General features: G+C 42.0%; 1 protein-coding gene across 1 annotated transcript in view; it reads left to right on the forward strand.

Moving 5' to 3' along the window:
- Positions 1 to 11,328, forward strand: part of CEMIP2 (cell migration inducing hyaluronidase 2) — a 75,451-nt gene extending 64,123 nt beyond the window's left edge. The window contains exons 20-24 of the mRNA XM_036260588.1: positions 507 to 726; positions 2,518 to 2,616; positions 6,146 to 6,300; positions 8,800 to 8,903; positions 9,495 to 11,328. Coding sequence (XP_036116481.1) covers positions 507 to 726; positions 2,518 to 2,616; positions 6,146 to 6,300; positions 8,800 to 8,903; positions 9,495 to 9,691 — 775 coding nt within the window. The 3' untranslated portion in view covers positions 9,692 to 11,328. The remainder of the gene's footprint in view (positions 1 to 506; positions 727 to 2,517; positions 2,617 to 6,145; positions 6,301 to 8,799; positions 8,904 to 9,494) is intronic.
- The last annotated feature ends 8,714 nt before the right edge of the window (positions 11,329 to 20,042 follow it).

The raw sequence follows: 20,042 nt of genomic DNA on the forward strand, positions 1-20,042 counted from the left end.
ACATCACAGGAATTGATTTGAAACCATTTCTTTTTGAATTGATTTGCAGCCAAACGAATCACAGTTGCTGTTTTTATTAGAATTTTGTGCCTTAAACCAAAATGCTTTATAAACCAATAAAAGAATAAACCATGCTAATTTACCAAATCCAAAACTCAGTACAAGTATAAAGTTTTCCAAAGAATTCTTGAGCCAAGCCAAATTCCCTCCTTCCAAATCACCTGTTGAACTTAATTCAAACCAGAAATCAACTTTGATATCTTCTACAACGCCTGAATCCGGTTATCAAAAGATTTTCTAAAGGAGTATTGAATTTGACCTAGGAGTCTGGGAGGACAGAAAGGACAGAGAAACACATTTATTAGTTTTGTAATTTATTTTCCTTTTAGGGGAAAAATTTACCTTATTAGAGAAATATGCCTTCCAGCCATGAGTTCATTTGAGGAATTTTTGTAAGTTTTGAGAGGCAGTCTAACACCTAGTGGATTGCTTTCTCGTTTGTATAGGTTGCTGTTTTTGTATCTCAAAGCCCAAGGCCACAGGGAAGGTCACAGTTACTGTTCATCTCAGGGATGCGAAAGAGTCAGGATCCAGGCGACAACAGACTCAAAAGACACTAGTAACTGCATGGCCAAAGCATATCCCCAGTATTACAGAAAGCCGGCAGCCCTCAAGCGGATGCCAGTCATGCTCACGAAACCCTGTCAAGGCTGTGGGACCCGCCAGGTAAATGGGGACGAAAAATGGGCTGTGGCCTGAAAAAAAGTCAAAAGGTTCTTTGCAGTAGGTGTTTTTTGGGAAACATCCGTGTTGCCAATTTGTAACTATTGCAAGGTTTGTCCTGAATTTAGGCCCATTCTAAAATGTGGTGCTCGTTAGAAGCAAACTTGTCCAAATGATAATAAAAATACCTCCCCTCTGTGACACATCAGTTTACCCTGGGTGACTGTGGACATATTGGTTGTCATCTCTTCTTTCCAGATGTGATTCTGTTACACTGTTGTTTCTGGGTTTTCATGACAGTGGTGTAGAAAATACTTTGTTTTATTGGCAGTGTGAAATTTCTCTTCTGAAAATGAAACTCATGGAAGTTTGTTTTTTTTTAAGGCAGAAAGCCACTCTTAATTTGGAAGCATATGATATTATGTTTACCTATAATTGGAAGGACAAACTGACTTTGGTTAGCAATGAAATGCTTCTCCTGACATATATTTAATTCGCTGGTCTTCTTTTGGATCTTTTTTTTTAAATCCTCACCTGAGGACATTTTTCCATATTTTGTTCAGATAGAGTGGGAGGGGGAGAGAGAGAGAGAGAGAGAAACATCGACGTGAAAGGGATACATCGAGTGGCTGCCACCCACACGACCCAACCAGGGCCGGGGACAAACTGCAACCGAAGTACGTGCCCTTAGCAGGAACTGAACCCAGGTCTCTCCGGACCGCAGGCCGACGCTCTAACTGCTGAGCCAAACCGGCCAGGGCTTCTTTAGGATCTTGACAAAACATGACAATGGAAGTAAATCCAAAATATGACCTATAGTCAGGCATGTTCCAGAGGAAGTCAGATCAGTCCCGAGTGCCAAAGAAGTGTAGAATTAATACTGCTCTAATGAACACTTCATCTTTATATAAACAAACACAGGTTAAGGGAAATGGTGCTCGAAGTGTGGTCCCCTAACCATCAGCAACAGCATCACCTGGGAACTTGGGAGAAATTGGAATTTTTAAAAAAATTTTTTTTCTTTTTTTATTGATTTTAGAGAGAGAGAGGAAGGGAGAGGGAGAGAGAGGTAGAAACATCGCTGAGAGACAACATCGATTGGCCGCCTCCCGCATGCCCCACACTGGGCATCTGGCCCACAACCTAGGCATGTGCCCTGACTGGGAATCTAACGGCGACCCTCTTGGTGCCTGGGTCGGTCCTCAACCACTGAGCCACACCATCCGGGGAGAAATTGGAATTCTTGAGCCCAACTCTAGTCCTCAACCAGAAATTCTGGGAGTGGGACCCAGCAGTCTATGCTTCGACAAGCCCTGCTGGCGATTCTGTTATGTGTCCACATTTGACTTTCACTGGGCTAGACAATTTCTTTTAAAGCAAGGATTGCCACAGAAATGCATGCTGCGTTTATGGTAATGCACAAGACCACTGAAGGCTTTTAAACTTGTCTGGACTTCTTTCCTCAGTCTGGGAGTGACTGAGTCCAGTTCAGAATAAGGACCTTTAAAAAGATTTGTTGATTGTTTTTGCATAAAATGTTTACAAAGATGTAAATAAAAAACCCTTTCATTTAGTCATTTGTAGGATTGATTTTATTAACAAGAATTACAATGATTTGAAACTGGGATTATCTCAGAAAAGGAGGGACATACCCTTCTCCTATTAAGCCTGTATCAAAAGGTAGGATTCCAGGTCATGAAATAGGTCTAAAAAGCTCAGGAAAATCTAGTTTGTTATAACTGAGTTTATTTGGAGGCAGCTGCAGTAACAGATACTGCGCTTTCCCCTGTTCAGGTGGTGTTTACTAGCGACCCTCATAAAAGCTACCTCCCCGTGCAATTCCACTCGCCCAGTAAAGTGGAGACCCAGCGCGGAGACCTGTCTGTTATCACAGTAAGTACCATCTGGCATGCACACTGTCTCAGCTTCTCCATTTTACATTTCACCCTGGTGACATCAGTTATTTTTGGCCACAGTCGTTCGTTTGTAATACATTTTGGTTATGGGTGGCAAGTGATACAATCGAGGTATAAATATCTCCTAAACACTTATGTTTTTATTTTATTTGATTTTTTTATCCTCACCCGAGGACACTTTTTTTTGCATTTATCTTTAGATAGAGCAGGAGGCAGAGAGGGAGTAAGAGAGAGAGAGAGAGAGAGAGAGAGAGAAACATTGATGTGAGAGAGACACATCGACTGGTTGCCACCCACATGACCCCAACTAGGACCGGGGACAAACTGCAACCGAGGTACGTGCCCTAGCGGGAACTGAACCTCGGACTCTCTGGTCCGTGGGCTGACACTCTAACCACTGAGCCAAATCAGCCAGGGCAACATTTACATTTTTAGATAAATACCTCGGTTCTCGAACATAATTCGTTCCAGGAGGACGGTCGAGAACCAAATTGTTTGAGAACCGAAGCAATGAAACCCAATAGGAAATAATGAAAACTGGATTAATTCGTTCCAAGCCCCAGAAAATGCCTATTTACTGGCCTAATTTGTATATAATATGTAGAAAAACATAAGTCTCAACAAGAAATAAAAGTGTACAGTATGTCTAAGGGTTAAATTCAGTGTAAAGCGTGACTCTCTCCACAAAGCGTGACTCTCTCTGCACTCACACTGATGACAAGCAAGGCGCGCTGGGCCGAATGAACGCCATTCGGCTCAACTCGGCTCATCTCGGAAGTTCGAGTTCCAAATATTTGTTCGGATTCCGAGACAAAAGTTTCTCGAATCTCCTGGTCGAATACCGATTTGGTCGAAATCCGAGGCGTTCGAGAACCGAGGTATCACTGTATATTAAAAAACTTTTTCTCAGTAGATTGTGTTTATGGATATCTTTTTGGCAAAAGTAAAACTGTTCACATTGTGTTTCATTCATTAATGGTGTTACAGGTGACCCAGATTTCATTTCTATAAGAGAAAAGGCATCTTTGGTTAAAAAATAATTGCCACACGCAGTCAAAATGTAGAAAATGTTGTTTAACCTTGGTTTTGAAACTTAAAAGGAGCTTTCACATTGTTTGTTTAAAATGTGGGCAATGCGTTTTAAAGTCTTTCCCTGGCCTTTCAGTTTGAGGTTGCCTGGCTCCCATTTTTCAGAAGAGCCAAGTGAAGATGCAAAGTGTTGGTTGTCGTTCCTATGTGGGTTCATAGAAGTATGAGGCTCCGTGTCTGCATTAGCATTTGAGCTAAGAGCCAAGCTAGCCAGTGTAACCGGCTCTTGGCACGTGGCCCATCCAAAATCAGGTTGACCTGAGTGCCACCTTATAGAGAGCTTTTGGGGAGCAGACATCTAGCCATCTAGCTATTTCCTGCCAGGTCCAGGCCCAGTCTCACATGGTCTCTTTAGGAGCTCCATTTTGTTTGTTTATTTGTTTTAATCCTCACCTGAGGATATTTTTCCATTTGATGAGGGAGGGAGGGAAGGAGGAAAAGAGAGAGAGAAACATCTATGTGAGAGAGGCACATTGGTTGCCTCTGGCAGGATCCCAACCAGGGCCGGTAAGTGAACTGCAACTGTGGTACTTGCCCTTGGCGGGAATTGAACCCACGACTTTTTGGTTTGAGGGCTGATGCTCTAACCGCTGAGCCAGACCAGCCAGGACAGGAGCGCCGTTATTTTAAAGTGGTGGGCAACACAATCACAAATTCGCATTAAATGTGAAAAAAATTAAATCTTGCCCTTTGTTTTGTTCTCAATTTTTATTGTGTTAAAACACACATAGCATAAAATTCACCATCTTACCCATTTTTAAGTTTGCAGTTCAGTGGTGTGAAATCCATTTGTGTTGTGCAGTCATCACCACCTTCCATCTCCAGAACATGGACTTGACTTTTTGACAACTATGAGTCAAGAATACTCCCACTTAAGGGGGAGGGTGAAATGAGGAGTTATTAATCAACAGGCACCAAGTTTCAGTTGAGTGAGACGTATAAGCTCCCGAGACCCAGCTTGATACCTGGCGGGAGTCAATTGTGTCAAGGAAGCACGTGCAATATTATGTTAGTTTCAGGTGTACAAATATTAGTGATTCTACATTTATAAACCCTACGGTGTGATCACCATGATGCATCTAGACATTATTTGTCACTGAACAATGTTATTGCGATATTACTGACTATATTCCTTGTGCTGCATACTCACTAGATAATTAAAGAAGGTATTGTTCTGTCCCAATAGTTTCATACGGGCTGTGCCCCAGAGTCTGAACATATTGTTGAACTCTTATCACTGTACATTAGGTGTCTGGGACCCTAGGCAATTATAGGACACCGTTTTTTGTAATATTTACACCCAGGACTTTTCACATGCGTTTCCTGAAGAGTCTTTGCTAGGATGTGGCATTGCTTTATTTAGTTTTTATGGAAAGTGTTGTGTTTCCTTTAAGCAGTAGGTTTTGGGGGAGGGAGTACTTTCAAGAGGACAGTTTGAATGTGTTAAAGATCATTTTATATTTTTTTCCTAACTGTATCTCCATTTTAAGTATTTGGGTTTTAAAAAATAAGAGAATCAGTTCCTGTCTTTCCCAATATAAAATGGCACTTTACCTCAAGCATTTCCAGAACCACCCTCTGGATTAGAGCCATTTAAATGCAGTTAAAAGGCCATTTTGCTTTCTGGGAAATCAGTGGTGATTAGAAATAAAATTTAAATGCAGTTTCCCCAAGCAAGGACAGGGGTAGCAGTGACAGTATTTCTTCGTTATTAGCTTTTAGCAGTTTATAATTTTTACAAATTTTAAACAGAAACAGTGTCTGTGCCTTAATTCAGTGTTGAATCATTTTTAGTTTAGTAAGGTTTTTTTTCTTCCTTTTAGCCTGAGGAATGAATGATATTTGGATGTGTTTAGAGTCCTTTTTTCTTGAAAAGGTTGCAAACCATTCATTGAATTGAAAGTGAGTGACTGGGAATTATATAGTATAGTAATATGCTTGGGGCTTACATCCTGGTAAAGTGACCACTTTTCCACTTTGATTTCAAAGGAAGGCTGCCTGGCCCCTCTGAGGTCCAAACCTAACCTGCAAGGGGGCGGGGGTGTTTTTCCTGAACCACTGTGCCAGGGAGTGGGCTGAGCTACAGGTAGAGGCAGACACCTGACTGCTGGGCTAGGAAGCGTTGGCCCAGTGAGAGTCTGTGTTTAAGAGCCAAGGCCTTGGACCTGCAGAGAGAGTCCCTGCCCAGCCCCGCGCGGGTTTCCACGCCGTGCACAGAGCATCCTGGCCCGTCGAGGCCAAGTCTGTGAGCGCACAGACAGCGCTTTTCAAATATCGGCAGAGAAAGAGTAAACGGACCGTGGAATCTGCATCCTGGAGTAATTTGGTTGGTGGCTTCAGAACACAGAGGGGCGGGGCTGGAGACACGAGTCATCCTGGAAACATTGGTGACGACAGCAGATGGTTTGTGTCCTCAGGTTAACGGCACCAACTTTACCTTCCGAAGTGCGGGCGTCCTCCTCCTCATCGTGGACGCCTGCAGTGCCCCCTTCCGGCTGACTGAGAAAAAGTTCTTCTCTCTTGCTGATGTCGGGCTCATGGAAGAGTATTTAAAAACAGGCATCCCTCCAAGGTAGGTGAGACTTGCTCCGTAGAGGGACTGGCCACATGAAAGGTGCCCCCCGGTTCACTCCGAGCTTTGGCTTATTGACCTGCCCTTCTATCTGTGGGCATTTGGGACTCTCGAAAGATTTGTATTCCTTCCTCATCTCAGATGGATGCCTGTGTGGTCTCAGCCGCTTGTCATTGCAAACCTGTGCGTATCGATAGTGTGAGCCTGGATGTTGGAAGAGTTTGCAAATGGTGGGAAGTTCCTACAAGGAGAAAAGCTCAGTTTGGAGCTTTACTCTCCATGTGCTAGTCTTAAGTTGATTACATCGCCTCCACCTCGCTCAGGAGGCTCCTGATCACTTTAAAGCAATTTTTATAGACAGTTGTGCCTTTGCAGCTGTCTGTCCCTCTGGTGGAACCTCAGTACTGTGACTGTGGTATATGAAGCCATCACCTGGGTCACTTGGAAGTGATTAGAAAAGAGTAAATTGATTTTTAAGTAGAAGAGTGTGTGGTCTCTCTATTAAGAGCCTAGTCTGATTAGTTTTTCTTTGTTAGTTTCTGAAGAAAGATGCACAGGAGAGAAACCTTTCTTGTTTTGAGTTGGTCAGACCCTGCCTGGAGGCAGGGAGAGGGAGGAACATACACTTCCCAGGGAGTCTAGCTTTTGGCTCATCCTCAGTCGATCTAATCATGTATGCTCTTTACACATTACAGAGCCGGATCTCAGTAAGTCCCAGAAAGTCATTGGATTATTTGAGTGTCATAGTCAATGTGTACGTATAGCTCTAACTGGTTTGAGACACTTGTGGGAAATTCCTTTCCAAGGCTTCCATTTTCTCTAAGGATTTAAAGATTTTTCCTAATGTTGAAAAGATGTGCTTACTCCACTGAAAACAATCTGGTACCTAAATCTCACCACACATGTTTAGGACAACACAGTAGTCCTGCAAGTTACCTATAGATTTATAAGTTACAGCCAACTCATTAAAATGTCAGTTGATTTTAGAAAGGGTTTGCGAGGAAGGCTTTTGAGCTCTGTTTCTTGATCTGGGTGCTGGTTACACAAGTATGTTTAGTTTGCAAAAGCTGAACATGCTGTACACTTAGGAATACTATTCTGTATGTATGTTGTAGCTTAACAAAGTGTTAGGGAGTTATGGGGCAACTGGCAGTGACTTCTAGGGACACTGGGCATGTGTGGGGTGCACATGGGTGGGGGGCCTGTACGTGATCTCATGGACCAGCCTGAGTCACTGTGAGCCACTGAAGGAGGTCAGGCCTGCAGGGTTGCTACGGTCAGACCTCTGGTCTGACTCTGGATTTAGTCACTACTGCTGTTAGAAAGACGAACCAAACCCACACCAACGTAAAACATAAGAATCTTAATAAGAAATGTCAAGACCCACATTAAGAAAATAAATGCTTTACTAAAGGATATAGAATAGTTGAATAGAAGGAAAGACTCTTCCTGTTTCTGGATGGAAAAGTTAATATTGTCTAGATTTACTGTACCCAAATTGAAAAGAGATTTAACACATTTCCCTTAGTGTGCCAGTCGGTTACTTTTCCGTTGCATCTCACATCTGACACTGAAGTTCATCTGGAAGAATAAATGTGAGAGAGTAAGAAAATACAATTTTTAAACAAATTATATTAATACAAGGGGCTTATTTGATCCAATATTAAAACAAACCATGAAGTCACAGTGATTAAGCTGGTGTGGACTTGGCAGATGAGAGATCAGGAGAAGAGAGAATCAATCCACAAACACATCTGAGGACTTGTGTTGATATACTGCTGCATGATAAAGATGGCAATTTAAGCCAAACCACGAGGAACAGATTTTATTTTGTTTCTTTTTAGAATTGGTGAATATCCATTTATTTAATATATAAATAAATAGAACATCCGAAACAAACAAAACTAACTTTCCCTGTTACAATAGTTTATTCCATAAAAGGTCTGTGTCCCAAGCATCCACTAGGTCAGCTGACGTAAAATAACTTGTCTTCTCTGCAGTTAGAGACCTCTTGTAATAACAACATAAGTTCTAAGTGGGGCAGGGAGGTGGGAGCTTGTAACAGCAGGAATGCAAAAGCATCTGGGTTCTTTCTGTTTTGTTTTTGTTCTGAGTTCTGCTTTTATCTAGTATTTCTGTTCTCTACTGTAGTAAGTTTCAACCGATGTGTCATTTTTTAAAACGTGTAGTAACTGACTGTTGAGTCAGGGTCACTGACCGCTTGTCCCTTAGATTGTCAAGTAAAAAAATGACTACAGCCAATACAACAATAGCTGTCTGGTGTGAATTAATAAAAATTATACCTTTTTTTTCAGTCAGATTGGCAAAAAGTGTGATATACTTTTTGATGTACTACAGAATTTTAGTAATTAGTTTATTTGTGCCACAAGATGAAAAAGGTTGAAAATCACTGCTCTACTGTATATACTTTTGGAAAGAACCCAATAAATACATGTAAATTATTGAAATTTGCTCTGACTTTCTAACTTTTACACACAGGTCTGTTGTCCTATTGAGCACAAGAGGAGAAATAAAGCAGTTGAATATTTCAGATTTGTTAATACCTCTGGGATTAGCCAAACCAGCTCATCTTTCTAACAAAGGTTCGTGTTTGTATTCTTCTATGAAGTTCTCATGAGGCCAGCGACATACACATTTTTATGGTGGAAAGCAGCTCCCTACCAGACCGTTGTCATGAGCTTGTTTTGTTAGAGTGGGTATCACGGAGACCCTTTCCAAATAAGAGACAGTGTTGGAGGAAATGTGTTGGGATGTGGTTTGTTATTTGGAACACAAGGTGGGTGGTAAGAGTTCATTTGCTGATCTAAGGAAGTGGAGTTTTTTGTTTTTTGTTTTATTATAGCCTTCTTTGTTTTCCTCCTACATTATCTTGCCTAGAACTGAGAGATGTAAAAATTAAACCTTTCACCCTGGCCCGTTTGGCTCAGTGGTTAGAGCATCGGCCTGTGGTCCAGAGAGACCCAGGTTTGGTTCCCGCTAAGGGCACGTACCTCAGTTGCAGTTTGTCCCTGGCCCTGGTTGGTCGTGTGGGAGGCAGCCACTCGATGTGTCCCTTTCACGTCGATGTTTCTCTCTTTCTCTCTCCCTCCCACTCTATCTGAACAAAATATGGAAAAATGTCCTCGGGTGAGGATTAAAAAAAAAAAAATTAAACTTTTCTGGTTTTTTTTTAGGAAGCACCATATTTTTGGGATTCAGTGGAAACTCTAAACCGTCATGGACTAAGCTGTTTACCAGTCCTGCTGGACAGGGCCTTGGGCTGCTGGAACAATTCATACCTTTGCAGCTGGAGGAGTATGGCTGTCACAGAATCGGCGCCGTCCGCAGAAGAGACTTGGAGCTGTTAAAGCAAACTTCAAAAGCACATTAGAGACTAACTGTAACTTAAGTGCTGGGGGAAAAAATGTGAACTAACTTATTTAATTTATGGCATTTTAAGATGACACTGTTAACCCAATGGAACCATTTTCCTGTTTGATACAGAAAAGGGAGAAAAGAAAGAGTTTAAAGTCATTGCTTGAATACCAGCTCATGCACCTTGTAGTTGTACAGAATGTTAAGGAATTTATTCGTACTTGTTAGGCTGGTATATGTATGGAGCAGTTCTCTTGTTCCTCACCTTCCACCTCATTGTTTTGTAGTGACCATAAGCAGTACTTCACCTTTTGTATTATGGGATGTCATGTGGTGGCGAGGGGTGGGGGCTTCTGGGAGTCAGCCTGAGTCCTTGAGAGGACTGGCTCTTGTAGCACCTTGGATACTTGAAGTCGAATGCTCAGTTGTGTCATTGACTTTGGGTCGGCAGCTGACTTGGGTGGCTGGCGTGTTCAGTGATGCCTTGGGCCCTGGTTCTGGGCAGCCTTTGGAGGATTTTATATGATACTGAATGATAGAATTTTAAGTGGCAACTCAGGCCCAGCTCATGCCCTTTTTTGCCTGGACATGTGCTATTTTTATTCATTTGTATGTCAATGCCTTCTAAGGGTTCAACTTTCCAACAGGAAGTACATTGGGACAAAAGGGCTTTTAGGGATTAGACATTCCTTTAATCTGTGACCATGGGCAAACATTTGACCTACATCAGGGTCTGAGGTTGTTGGGACCATTTTTGCAGCTTTAATCCTTAACCTGTTTTGACAGTATATTTGTGTTGAAAATGCAGGGCTGAGCTGAATATTTACTCTTTTTCTTTTTCTTTTTTAAAGAAGCAGGCCGTTTTCCTGGACTGTAAACTCAAGTCATTTCAACTTGCACAAAGGAAGTCTGTTCTTAGAGTCTGCACCCAGGTTTTTTGTTGTTGTTTTTGTGTGTAGATTTTTTAAAAAGCTTTTCTGTTCACCATCGTGCCAAGAAAACTGCAGAATGCTTAATGATACCCCAAAATATTATACTCAGGGGGAGAAGAAAGGGAGAACCTTGTAAGGGTCAGATCATAGAGGGAACGTTCAGAAATGAATGTCTTTATAGCCTTAAAGGAGTCAGTTACTCTTAATTCAGTTGTTTAGAGCCAAGTTTAAAAAGGTGCCACGGCGCCCTATTTCCCTTCCCTGGGTGCATGCATCTCCTGCAAGTGAGGATTGCATGAGGCAAAAGGAGATTGGCTGCTGGCCTGGGACATCACCACACCACCAGTACAGAAGCATCAAAATGCCTTGACCTTTTCCTAAGCCCACAGTGCATGGAGTGTAGTGGAGGCATGTCCACAGCCAGGTAGTAGGACGTGCGTGCAGGCTGGCTTTGGCGATGAGTACAGACAAATTCACTTTCCTCTGCCAAGAGCTACGGCTGACGGCCTGTCTCTTGTGTCCAGGAGAAACGGCAGAGCAGCTCTGTGACTTCTGTTATTTTTACAAAATATGCTACCTCAAAGTGCTACCAATAGACCTTTCTGACTGTAAGTGCTCTTCCCAAGGGCACACGTCTTAATCACAGTTTAGGGTTTTTTGTTTGTTTGTGTTGTACATTGATGAATGAGATCTTACCTATTAAATATATTATTGGATCATGGTTCCTGAAGGTGATTAGTTTGAGTGAGTGTGTGTGTGTGTGTGTTTTATGACTTAAATATTTTTTATGTGTGATTTTTAGAGTTTGGCTCTTTAAAGATTTGGAGAGTATGTAAGACAGTTCTAAGGCACTCGGTTTTTCTGATTTCTATGCTAATTATTGGTTCCTAAGTTAAATAAATAAAAATATGTGTGCATGTATTTTATGTGTGTGACTATCTATCTGGCAATCAGTCAGTCAATCTGTCATTTTTAAATTCCATACTCCAGCTAAAAAGAAGTTACTGGCAGAAATGAGAAAGGGAAAACTGTCCACCATGTAGATTTTGTAAGAGTTAAGTTTCAGAAGGGTAGGGATTGTTCCAACGCAGAGGTCCTCAACCTTGGCTGCACATTGAAATCACTTGGGAGCTTTGAAAAATATGGAGGCCTGGGCCCCACCCCCAGCGCACCCCCCACATTCAGATTTGATTGGTGAGGGGTGCAGCCTGGGCACTGGAATTTTTTTAAAGCTCCCTGGGCAATTCTAGCATGCAGCCAGGCTTAGGAACCACTGCAATAATATAATAGGCCCACTGTTTTAACTTCAGTCTGTAATTTTTTGTGACAAAAACAAAATTACATGTATCTATTATTTTTATTTGTGGTTCCTATATTATAGAACTCCTAGTCCTATACAGAGCATTTTACTATTCTCCTCTTTTCCTAGAACCTTTCAGTACAGTGTTTAGTCCTTGATTGTCTCAAATTGTTAAATTGGTCGTCTAAAGTGATACACACATTTCGGCCACTGGGAGCTGGCAATCTGTTTTTTCTTTCTACTGAGAAATTATATTCAAAGGTAATTTATAAGTTCATAAGCATTTTCCAGCAGGTGAGGCAGTTGGTTGAGCTCCAGGAATGTGGCCATCCACAAATCAGCCAGCTGATGAGAAACACAGGACCTTCCCCTGAGTCAGCTACTCGGGTTTTGAGCCTTTGCAGTGCGGCTCCTGCCCCTCCACCTGAACCAGCGTGCCGTATATCATCCTCAGGGCCTGGAAGAGAGTGCTTGGGAGATGAAAGGCAGACCCAGCCTCATGGAAGACGACTCCAAAGCAACCACTAAGCTGGTGTTTAGACGGGGGCGGGGGTGGTATTTATGACTCCTGTGTTCTCCGGCTTCATCAGGAGAGAACGCATCCTCATGCCATTAAATGGATTACTTTGTTTTGAGGAGGGGTGGGCAAGGAGGTGATGGATAGAGGCTTGAATGTTTCAGATAACTAGGTGTTCGTTCCTGAAGGGATGAGGTAATGTTTGGATAAGTCCAGCTGAAAGGCAGGTCAGTAAGCAGGAATGCACTTAGTTAATGCCAGTGTGTGTGTGTTTTCTCTCCAGTTGATCCTAGGAGTTAAGTACTTAGATTCCATTGTGACAATGTTTGTTGTTTTCGTGATGCAGGGTTGGAGTTTATCCTTCAGAACTCTTGTTTGGGTTTCAGATACTAATGAAGCCGTGTTTAATAACAAAAAATTCCCCTGGAGGTGAAGACTGAATGGGGGTAATTGGGTAACAGATTTGTATCATTGGTTAGTCTTACTTGGTAATAGCTCGGTCTGCTAGAAATGGGAGCAGACCTGCTGGGCTGGAGCAAAGTTTGAACATCAGATCAGGGAGGAAAAAATTAAGGGAAGACATCCCCAGTCCCTTGTTGACAAATAACAAAATGTTCACATCTTGCTGGATCATTGGAGTCACTGGGAAGGTAGAGCTTTGTTTCCCCTAATTTATCTTCAGTATGAGAGAAGCTGAAAAAAGGATGATAATTAGGCCCCAGGGAAGGGCAGTCAAGCTTTGTTTTTGTGATAAAATTAGAGAATAACCAAACTATGAAGATTTATAAGTGAGGAACCATGCCCCAGAGGGCATCCCAAAAATATCAGCCATAGCAAGCCATGAAACTGTTATGTCTGAAAATACAACAAAGAGATCAGAAAACAATATCATAGATTTGCTTTTCTTAACTGGCTCAGATGGACAATGGGACTAGTCTGGATGTGAAAAGTGATAACACATCTAAGGTTCCTCTTTAGAAAAGCTCAGACTCTACGATCACAGTTGCCTTTCAGGGTTTGCCAAGCTAGCCCATGTAGGCCAGACCTGTCCTCCTGACCGGCTTTGCACCAGCTCTGAGCAAAGAATGGCTTTTGCATCTTTAACACGTTGGGAAAAATCAAAAGAAGAGTAATTTATGATGTGAAAATTATGTCCATACCTCAAGCCGCCTTGGAAGAGAGCCACGCTCCTTTGCTCACGTGTCGACCGACTTACATACTGCGATGCAGATCTGAGTAGTTGCCCGAGACCGTGGCCTGCAAAGGCAAAATACTTACTGCCTGTTCCGTTACTGAAAAAGCTGGCTGACCCTTGCTCTCCAGGAACGGTATACTGGTGTTCATTGTACTGTTCTTGGGACTTTCCTAAGGTTTGAGAACTTTTTAAAATAGAAAGTTAAGGAAAAAACATGCATCAGAATCACTCGAGGTGGAATCCCAGGCCGCAGCTCAGACTGGAGAATTGGCACCTCTGGGAGTTGAAGCTGGCAGGATAATTTTATAACAAACTCCCTAAGTGTTTCTGAGGAATACTATTGAGAACCCCATAGTGGTGAGCCCTGTTATTTCTTTCCCTCTTCCGTAAATAGAGAATACATCGGAACAAATCTGAATGTTGGTTTTTTTTTTTTAACACCGAAGGCCCCATTCCACACTGTCTTCCTCAGAACTCTGCTGAGTGCAGGGAAGGTCTGATGCTTGGCGTGGTATGTGGCTGTTACTGGGGCAAAGGGTTGGAGCCTAGAAAAGCCCTCTCTCCACTGAGTCTGACATTCTCGCTGCTAGAATGATTCCTCCCATAGGCTAGTTATTCCTACAATGAAATCCCAGCCGTCCTTTGTTTTCTGCAAGTTCTTTTTATTATTTTAAGGAGTTTAAGGGACAATGCACATAAAGCCACAAAAACAGTTTTCTTTTGGACGGAACTGTATCCACCTTAGTTGTTTTCACATTTATCAGAGCACTGATTGGTAATTGCAGATCTTTTATTAAGGTGGGATGATTTATTTCATACAAGCAGTTTGCTTTAGAAGCAAAAGCCTTTTACTATATAAATGTCATGGCAGAGGTGGAAGGTGGTTGGATAGACTTGGTGGATAATAAAATTGGTCTTTGCCAGGAAAGAGGGTGGAACACTATCTGGGAGAACCTGGCAAGTTTACTTTCTCCCACCAGCTTTTTTTTTTTTTTTTTATCCTCACCCGAGGACATTTTTCCATTTTGTATTCAGCTAGAGCGGGAGGGAGAGAGAGAGAGAGAGAGAGAGAGAAACATCGACGTGAAAGGGACACATCGAGTGGCCACCACCCACACAACCCAACCAGGGCTGGGGACAAACTGCAGCCGAGGTACATGCCCTTAGTGGGAACCGAACCCGGGTCTCTCTGGACCGCAGGCCGACGCTCTAACCGCTGAGCCAAACCGACCAGGGCTCTCCCGCCAGCTTATATTGATCACAAACACCCAGTTCTTGAGGGAGGAAGGCTTAGGTCAACAAGTGTCTGATGGACAGAGTGTAGGATTTACAAGTCTCAGGAGGCAGGGAACGTCATTGGCTCCCCATGTGAGTAGAAGTTCTGACGGAGCAGAGACCATGCCAGAGCTGGTCGCCTGCTTCTAAAAGGTGCACGTGAGAAGTGAGTGGATTCAAGAAGTGAGGTAAGTGCCTGATAACAGTTTGTTGCTCTGGGTATGCATGGTGGATGCCTTGCTCACCAACCTTGATTGGATGCCCGCTAAGGCTTCTGACCAGTGGTGTTACTCTGAGCAGTTTCCTACTGCTGATCTCAGCCTTCTCATCTGTAAAATGGAACTGCTCATACTTTTGTAGAGTTACTCAGGGGATTATATGAGACTAGCCATGGTTTGTAGACATGGCTTGTCATCGATACTCAGGTGGTTTGTCTTAAAAAAAAAACACCCAGATTTCCAGACATCTGTGAATTCTAACTTAGTAGTTTTTCAAGGGCTAAGGATTAGGAAACATGCATTTTTCAAAACAAATTTCCAAGATAATGTGAGATTTGGGAACCACTGGGAATACCCTATGAACGCCCTTGTCCTACTTTAACACACTACCCAATGTTCGTGTTTGGGAAACAGGACCGCAGGCCAGACGATCCTGGTTTAGTGAATGGTTTGAGCCATCCCCATGAGGTCTGCATTCATGCCCTCAGTGAGCCAGCTGTGTCCGGACTGGAGCTGTGATATGTGGAGGACAACTCTGCAATGAAGACGTGGCTGCCCCTGCTCCGCCTCCGGGGTGCAGAGTTCTGCCCTTCACTCTCCTGAAGGAAAAAACCTCAGTTCAGCGAACCGTTTGTCTCTTCCAATCCCGTTTACCATAAACTGACACGCAATAAAAACAACTCATTTCTGGTGATGTGTCAGTACTTGAACCACTCACACTTTCACTATTCTCAAGTAAGAAAATGTTAACATGCAGTGAAATACTTCAAAGCTGATTTATACGACAAGCGGAAGCTGAGTTAGAGGACTTGGAAAATGAGCGCCTTGGTCAGTGAACCTTTCCATTTATGCACCCCGTTTCTTCCTGCTCATGCCTTCACCCCCTCCTCACTGGCCAGGGTCCACTGCTGTAGCCTTATCATACTGGGAAAGACCACACTCCCAGACCTCTGTGTACCTCTCACTCCCCATCGCTGCTCATGTATTCTGAGTCCTTCAGGATCCTTAGCTCTTGCTAAACTGATACAAAATCAGGTTGGTCTCCATGTCTGAAACAAATTTCCTTTTAGGCAACAATGCTATTTTTTTTTTATTGATTTTTAGAGAGAGAGGAAGGGAGAGGGAGAGGGAGAGAAACATCGATGAGAGAGAACATCGATTGGCTGCCTCCTGCATTCCCCTCACTGGGGATGAGGCCTACCACCTGGGCTTGTGCCCTGACTGGGAATTGAACTGGTGACCTCTTGGTGCATGGGTTGACGCTCAACTGCTGAGCCATAGCAGCTGGGCCAACAATGCTATTTTAATATCTGTCCACAGTGTCTATAATGTTAAAGGTAATGTGTTCCTGGGAGTTTTGCTTATCTGATTTGGTTGGTTTGTTTTTAAATCAATTTTGCCCTCCTGCTCACTCCCCCTCCATGTGAGGCTGATGCCATCGTCCATAGGAGTTACAAATCTGGAAAACTCACAAACTGGATAAGCATTCACTGGGTAATAGAGTCAGTACCATCTACAGTATGTGAGTACCTGGATTGGAATGGAGTCCTTCCTGATCAACCTCAGGAAGGTTATAGATAAAACTAATTTTCCTCCCCAAAACTGAGACTGGATAAGTAACCCTACCTGGCTCTGAAACATATAATCCATTTGGATTCCAGACCCAGGGTCTTGGCCACAAGAAAGTGTACTTAGACCGACATCTTCCTGGAAGCTGTGCTCTGTGAGCACTGGAAAATCCCTCTGTTTGTAGTGTCTTTCATTTCTGTAAATCACCTTTTTTAATAGCTGAAAGGAAGAGATTCAGTAATTATAGCTTTCCTTTGTTGCAGCTTTATATTGAAAACATATGCCAGCCAGGCTAAGTAAGGAGCCAAGTGGAGAGATGATATATAAACAAGATTGGGAATCGCAGGGATTAGGGGCTTCCTGTGCAGTTTTATCCAGAGGAAGAAGGTCAATTACAGACACAATTTTTGTGTGTGTGAAGAGGGAGTGATTTTCTTATATTGATGATCTATGCAGGGTGGGGCAAAATAGGTTTACAGTTGTTCATATGGAAAAATCATACATTAATAAATAATAATACAGGAATAGACTGTTTTGTGTACTCACAACTGTAAACCTACTTTTGCCCCACCCTGCATTTTTTGGCTCTTGCTTCCAATTCCTTGAAATTAGTTTGATGATTTCAGTTATAAATCTTTAACTGAAGACACCAAATAATTGCATTAAAATTGTTGGCAAATGATTATTAGATATTTTGGATAGTCAACTTGTTAATTACAAACTTAATCCCTATCTTAATGCTACATATTTGATTGAAATAACATATTTGATTGAAATAATATTTAATTTTCTTTGGTCCTCTATTTTATCTGCATATAAAAGATAAATGATTAATATGAAGCACAAAGGTAAGTACATCATCACTACAACCTTGAATTTAAAGTCTTTATCACTATGACCTTGACCTTGTATTTAATCATCAACACCATTGACCTTCAATTTAAAGTCTTCAACACTGACCTTGAATTTAGTCTTCCACATTATGACCTTGACTTAAAAGTTTTAACACTACAATCTATTATACTTTTTACGCTTCATCATTTTTGAAATGTAGTATGTAAAAATATGTATCATGTTGCTTATTAACAAAAGATTCTTCACAATGTCCATGTAGTCTAAATTTGTAAACCCTGCGTTTGTTTTGTTTCTCCTTTATCTACTTAACTATGTGATAAGTGACATGAACTTTTATGTTAAAGAATAAGTATGTTTCCCTGAAACATGGATTCTGTTTTGTAAGTATAATTGTAATTATAATTGAAAGTTTGAAATGAAATCCTCCCAAGTGTCAACAACTCACATTTTAAACACAAGTTTTGGTTCCGATCTTGTAAAAAAAAATTGCCTGGATGAGGGCTACATAGAGAATATTATACTGGTATGCGAGGGGTTAAAGAAAGAAAACATTCAGGATACTTCTTAAAAATGGTGAGGCAAACTTTATTCAAGGGGGCTATTGCAATGAAGTGTACTGGGTGACACAGATTAAGCTCAACTGTGGATACGGGGATGAATGGAGATTTGTAGCCAAGGAGCAAGGTGGGGATTGGTGGACGGCTGGTTACTGCAAGGAAGCATCACAGGCAGAGGGATTCTGGCCTGACAGGACTTTTGCTGAAGGAAGGCCAGAGTGATAAAATTCCAAGGTTGGGGGTGATGAATTTGATCAGATATGAAGAGCCAGTGATTTTCCCTAAACTCACCAACCCAACAGGATTCTTGCTAAAACTGGACTAAAATGAGTCAAAGACAGAGGTCAAGGTCAGGGGTCTAGTCAGAAAGAGGACTCAGAGGATCCTGATACCTGTTTAGTCAAGGAGAGAGTCTTTGTCGGTGTAGGTAGAGTCCTGCCTCGAGGGTGAGGTTAAGTTACTATTAATCACCATGGGGAAGTTAGCGATTTAGATGTACCCACTAGCTTGGTGTGAGTTCCTAAGGTTAGAGAGAAAAGAAGGTTTACCCTTTCTCTTCAATTAGACTACTGAGAGTCAAACTGCCTTGAAATGGGCTGTTAATGGTGAATGTTAAGGGTTCTGGTAACACACAGAAAAGAACAGGTTCTAGAGGGGAGGAATCCCCATTATGGAATAATTTGGGCTCTGCCATTCTTTATTGTTTTCCAAAACCCAGGATTATCTTTTTAAAGTGTGGTTTATGGGCCATTTCCATCAGATCCATGATGGCTTATTGTTAAAACTGCAGATTCGTGGGCTTCATTCTAGATGGATTGAATTACAATCTTTTGTTGAAACCCATAAATCTGCATTTAAATAAACAGCCTAAACAGTAGAATGAAATGCAGCACCCAGAAATAGTTCGATGGGGACCAGAGACACATACCGAAAGCCTACCCCTAACCTTTGCCATCTGAGCAGGAGAGTGCAGGGTCCGGAATCTTTGGAACATGGCAAGAAGAGGACAGGAAGTGCATGTCCGGATGAGTTTCTTCTTCGGCTCTCGGATTCCTTGGCTCTTGATGATGAGGACTGTGAATGGAGGCCCAGAGGGACCTTCTAAATTGCCGGGTCACACATCAGGGCACTAGATCCAAAGATCTAAGGATATGCTCTAAATAGTCATGGGACATACTGCAGAAAGAAGAAAAATGGTTGCAGAGTGAAGCTATGAAGTATAAAAACAATCAATGAACAAAGGAAGCAGTAAAACAAAACAATTTTTTAAAAAATGCTTTCCTTGAAATAACTGCTTGAAAACAAACTGGAAGCAAAATCCTCCATAATAATATACAAGTCATGAGGCAGAAGAATTCTTGTCTTTTTTGGTAGAGAAAAGAGATACAGATTAACTTTGACTTTGCCCGTATATTATAAATGTAAGAATGTATGCTAATGATAAACAAAATGCGTAACTTCCAAACTGGAAAGTAAAAAGAAAGAAGTTTAAGAAATTGATCGATTTAATGAAAGATAGCAAAAAGAAGAAAAACAATAAGAATGAGTAGCAAAAAATAAAATACAAAGATGGTAGAAATCAATTTAAATATATCAACACTTATAATAATTAGATGTAGGTTACACTCTTTTTTTTTTTTTTGGTATGTTCCCCTAGCAGGAACCGAACCCTGGTCTCTCTGGTCCGCAGGCTGACACTCCAACCGCTGAGCCAAACCAGCCAGGGCGTACACTCACTTTAAAAAATGTTTTTATTGATTTGAGAGAGAGAGAGAGAGAGAGAGAGAGAGAGAGAGAGAGAGAGAGAAAGAGAGAGAGAGGAGAACCCAGATGTGAGAGAGAAACATCCATCGACTGCCTCCCACATGCACCTGACCAGGGATGGATCCTGCAGTCTGGGTATATGGCCTGACTAGAAATCGAACCTGTGACCTTTCAGTGCACCAGAT

Source organism: Molossus molossus, unplaced genomic scaffold, assembly GCF_014108415.1.
Source record: "Molossus molossus isolate mMolMol1 unplaced genomic scaffold, mMolMol1.p scaffold_m16_p_14, whole genome shotgun sequence".
Taxonomy (NCBI): domain Eukaryota; kingdom Metazoa; phylum Chordata; class Mammalia; order Chiroptera; family Molossidae; genus Molossus; species Molossus molossus.